The sequence below is a fragment of the Triticum urartu genome, unplaced genomic scaffold (genome assembly GCF_003073215.2).
Source record: "Triticum urartu cultivar G1812 unplaced genomic scaffold, Tu2.1 TuUngrouped_contig_6501, whole genome shotgun sequence".
NCBI lineage: Eukaryota > Viridiplantae > Streptophyta > Magnoliopsida > Poales > Poaceae > Triticum > Triticum urartu.
This window is the reverse complement of record NW_024117267.1, coordinates 7,931-12,785: the sequence shown is the minus strand read 5'-3', so window position 1 is coordinate 12,785 and position 4,855 is coordinate 7,931. Positions and strand designations below refer to the sequence as shown.

The window sequence follows — 4,855 nt, the reverse complement described above, 5'->3', positions numbered from 1 at the left end:
ACCGTCGGTCCCGCGCAGGCCGCCGACACGCTCCGCACCGCACTCGCCATGGGCGCCGACTGCGCCGTCCACGTCCTCCACGACCCCGACCCGACCCCGCCCGCCCGCTCCTCCCGCTTGCCGTCGCCAAGATCCTCCGCATCCTCGCGCTCCAGGAGACCCCCGGCCTCCTCATCCTCGGCAAGCAGGTTCTCAGATCGGCCTCGATTCAGTCAGTTTTTTGCCTCATCTTTCATGGTGTCTGACTTGCTCTGCTTCCTGCCTGCGCGTGCACAGTGCTCCCTCCAGGTGAAGTCGCCCACCGCAGCGCCAAGGGATTCGTCTCCGAGGACGAGTTCCTCTCCATCCCGGAGTTCTCCACCAACCGCTCTCCCAGGTCCGTCCCTCCCCCTCCCCCTCCCTCTCTCGTCGCCGAGACGGACAATTTTGTTCCCCTGCTCGCTTTGTCCCCGTCGTGCCACCTCCAGATGACTCACTAACTGACTGTAGTACCAGTGCGTGCCTCTTGTTTTTATGCGCTGTCCTTGGATTACACACACAACACTTGCCTCTACTACTATTTTCCTAGTGGTATTGTATACAGCTCCGTCCCCACTCAGTTTTTCCACTAATTGGGAAAAATAATCCAGCATTATACCAATCACAGAACCTGTACGCAATCGATCGACATAGGGAGTTTTACCATACATGTGGAACCTGAATATCTCTATGAAGCCAAGCACCTTCCACATCTGCTTGGAAAAAGCTCTGGCTATCTTTGATTGGGTACGGACGGAGTTATAGTTTTCAAAGACTGGTATAATGCTTTTTTTCAAATATGTAACACTTATCATAGACCACAAAAATCTCCATATAGATCATTTCTACTGAAGATTTGCATCTCGTTTTTCTTCCCCAGTAAAACTCAGTGTATCTGATTTGTACATATAGTGTAGTTTTTCCAGCAAAACACGACCTCCCTTACAAATAACATAGCCTGTTGACTTTCTTTACTCAGTTTTACTGTTTTAGTTATATTTAGGAGATTCAGCAGTGTCAACTATGGAGGTGAGACTGATTTTGAGCTTCCATTTCTTCTATTTGCAGAGGTTGCTACGTATGGTTGATGGATTGAACTTCAAGGAATTTGTTTCTTTTCTCTCTACCTTCAGCGCAAGGGCCAGCCTTCAGCAAAAGATTGAGTGTAATGCTCATCACGTTTCTTTTCCTCTTTTTGCTGTCTATCTTGAAAGGAGTGTATGTTGGTTTGGGTCTCTCTGATCCTTATGATGACTATTAATTTGTTGGTCCGGTGTTGATCTGGTTTGTGTTCCATTGAGCAGTGATATTTAAGGTGTATGACATTGATGGCAAGGGGAAAGTATCCTTCAAGGACCTGGTAGAGATTTTACGGGACCTAACAGGCTCATCCATGTCAGAGAAACAAAGAGAGGTTCTGATTTGATCCAATCCTATATTTCATTGCATAGTACTACATTCACTTGCAAGTACACTTGCTAAATCAACAAGAACAAATGTGGCTCTTTCCTTGTTTCCTTTTCAAATAATTTGTACCCTGCCATCATAAACACATCAAGTGTGCATAACTTGTTTCCAAAGTGAAGGGAACCCTGACACTAAATTGTAGGTTTCTTCATTGCAGTAAATGTTCAGAGTAGCATGCTTCGCAGTGCAAATTCCTATGTTGATATTTACTACTACCTCTGTTCGTAAATACAAGACTTTTATTTACGAACAGAGGAGCATTAGCTAGAAAATATAGCCTTGTGTGGAACCAATCCTTGTGTATCTAAGAGCTAAACAAACATGCCATACAAGGAAATGGAAGGCTTGCGTAGTTTCAACTGTTCGTTGCCAATGATTAATCATCTTGTTTGTTTTTTGGCTGCATCTGACATACATTCTTATGCCTGTTTACTCCAGTTCAGGCTCACGTTTCGTGGCTGAAAGGAAAACGAGCCTATGCTTGCACCAACATTATTAGAATGAGGTGTGGGCATGTATCATTTTTTAAACTCTGCTATCTTTTCCCAAGTCTTTATTATCTTGCCTAGCCTTGTACTGATATGTATTGTTTGCTGCTAATTACCCAAGATAGTGCGTGATGTTAAGGATAACCTGAGAACACATGCCTAAGTTTATAAGATATGACATGTGACAGTGCTGCTGCTGTTTGAATGCTTCTACTGCTAGCTGCTTGCTTGAATAGGTGTGCACTTGTGCTGGTGGTGGTGCTGCTTGTGCTGCTACTGCTCGTACTTGTGCTGCTAAGAACATTGAATATAATCATTCTTGTTGGATCGTGCAGACATGTATGTGCTGCTAATTCTTGTGCTGCTAACACATTCTTGTACTGCTCATTCTTGTGATGCTTAAGCTGTTGATTGCCTAATTTTATTCATCGTCTCCATAATAATTTCATTTGATTGCCTGCTACATCTCCACTTAAATACTCATAATGCTACTGTCTAGGTTTTGTTCAATTGGACTGACTATATATCTCTTGTTAAAATTGTGGTCTTGATCTTTTGTTTAAACCTGAGACATCATGCATAACTAGCTCTTCCTTTTCAGTCTAAACCTGAGACCTCTTTTGTTCTATATTCAGATCCGACTGATGGCCACAGTGCTGTTTTGCTGTGCTTGATAAACCTGAGACTTCTTTTTATTGTAATATTGAAGTTGTTTGGTTCTGGCCTCAGCAGCAGTACACTCTAATTTTGGTGGCCTTTATGTTCATTCTTTTACAGGAGCTCCAGGCCTATTTTTTTGGAGTGTGAAGCCGTGAAGCCAAGTGTGAAGCAGTACTTAGCAAAGAGTTTTTGGTTCTGTACTTGGCAAAGAGTTTTTGGTTCTGAAGTGTGAAGCCAGGTGTAAATTGTAATATTGTAAAAGTCTAATGTAGTGTTAATGAATTATATCTGTTCTGTCCTATTTGAAATAATGATTATGTATGTTGAAAAGATGTGAAATGGAAACTTGACCAGTGGGACCCAGTTATGAATATAATCTGAGCAATTTTGAAATTTCTGACATGTGTGATTGATGTATGGCATTATGACTAGTGGGACCAGTTTCAAAATATAATTATTGAAATAGAAAATAAATGATTTTAAGAAGGCCAAGGCCAAAAAATAAAGAAGCTGAAATATTGGGCTTGGCCCATGTAGCCCACAAGAATTAACTTGGAAAAAAGCTTGAATTGTTGGGCTAGGCTCATGTAGAAAATCGAATTGGACCGGGCTGATTCTTGTGCCACATCAGATTACCACGTCGGATGCATATTTTGGTCACAAACGTCTACGACCTTCTCACAGAAAAGGTTGTTAATTTCAGTTTACAACCGCCAGCTTTTGACCTTCTGTTTTTTGTCACAAAAAGGTCGCAAATAAAAAACAATGACCTTTCAGTGACCAATAGTCAAGGTCACAAGTTGACATATTTCTTGTAGTGGGCGGGGGTGGTTGGCGGCCAGATCCAGCACGGGGCGACGACGGCGTGGTGCGGTGGCTGGGTGTGCGGCAGCGGCAGCGACAGTGCGGCGGGCGGCAAGAGAAAGAAGATGTGCGGTGGGGAAAAAGAAATGAACAGGGGCTGGCGTGGAGATGCAAATTTGCATCTCCAGATGTTGTATTTTACATCACTTGGCCCAGATGATGTAAACTTTTTATGAGTGTGTCCAGGGCACATCTAGATGTGCTCTAATTATTGCACATCTAAGTGAGTGAATCAAGCATAAAGAGAAAAAGAAAAAAAAAGATATCCACATGAATCTTAATGTAAGATCAATGACATATGACTTAGATGCGCAATACTTATGGCACATCTAGATGTGATTTAGCAAAACTGACTTTTTATATCTACATCATCTGTTGGAGGTGGCTTTTTGAACATTGAAGATACGAAAGCTGATTATTTTTTCATCTACATCTTTTATTGGAGATGCTCTAAAGACACAAGGCGCGATTTTACTGGTATAGTACGCAGGCAGAGCACTTTTGTCTGGTGAGGCATTCGTCCTGACCAGTTTATAAATTGGTTCATAAACATAAGATAGTATGTGATTTTCCTATTTAATTAACTTTAATGCAGCGTTAAGCGTTGTTTGCAGTAAATTGAGATGTTAATTATTGACTTTGCCGTGTCTTTAATGTGAAGCAGAAAAAAAAGGTATACATTGACAAACGGGCTAGAAATGCGGGAGAGTATCCCGTGATACGAAAGCTTAAGTGCTCCCATGATACGGGCTTTTGGGCCATCGAATTTCAGATCCAACAGCGTATGAGAAGCTGCTGTAGCTGCTGTACTTGCGCGCATTTTTCAGATTCTATGAGGGCTTTCTTGCAAAAATATTCACCATCTCACAGGAGCTATTGGATTTTAGATCCAACGGCTGAGGTCGCACGGGAGCACCTAAGCTTAGGTGCTCCCGGAGCACCAGATATTTTCCCCTAGAAATGCCCTCCACAACCCCAAGCCACCAGAGGTCAGAAAATCATGAGAGTCTAGTAACTAGATAGATGCAGGCCTTGAGCAGTTTCCACGGCTGCGTAAAATCAATCTACAGAAGCCTTAAAGCCAAAAACACATTAAACAAATGCAACCCCAAAATAATAAAACAAAATCACATAGCGTGGGAAGCAAGTGCCAATACCAAAAAATGAATTGAATCAAATCAACCTGGAGTAAAAAGCAGAATAAGCATCGCCCACCTTGGGGCCCTGCGCTCTACCTACGGCTCCAGTGGATTAAACGTGGAGACGGCCTTTTCCCTTTTCCTTTGTGATTGATGAGGGCGGCTCATCTTGCGAAAATGTCAACCGGCTGACGCATATGTGTCGCGCGACTGGGCCGG

At 42.9% G+C, this 4,855-nt stretch overlaps 1 protein-coding gene across 6 annotated transcripts; it reads left to right on the top strand.

Moving 5' to 3' along the window:
- Nucleotides 1–6: 6 nt before the first annotated feature.
- LOC125530705 (calcineurin subunit B-like) lies at nt 7–3,029 on the top strand. 6 transcript variants are annotated; one of them, XR_007292976.1, is made up of 5 exons: nt 7–188; nt 277–376; nt 1,087–1,183; nt 1,323–1,990; nt 2,751–3,029. XR_007292976.1 is itself a non-coding variant. In XM_048695102.1 (5 exons), the coding sequence occupies exons 1-4, from the start codon at nt 688–690 to the stop codon at nt 1,945–1,947; spliced, it is 309 nt and encodes a 102-aa protein (XP_048551059.1). In that variant the 5' UTR covers nt 385–687; the 3' UTR covers nt 1,948–1,990; nt 2,751–3,029. The 6 variants fall into 6 exon arrangements, 3 of the variants coding, with proteins under 3 accessions (XP_048551058.1, XP_048551059.1, XP_048551057.1); XR_007292977.1 differs by lacking the exon at nt 7–188 and having other exon boundaries at nt 359–376; nt 1,323–1,432; nt 1,924–1,990; XM_048695102.1 differs by lacking the exons at nt 7–188; nt 277–376 and adding an exon at nt 385–765 and having other exon boundaries at nt 1,323–1,432; nt 1,924–1,990.
- The last annotated feature ends 1,826 nt before the right edge of the window (nt 3,030–4,855 follow it).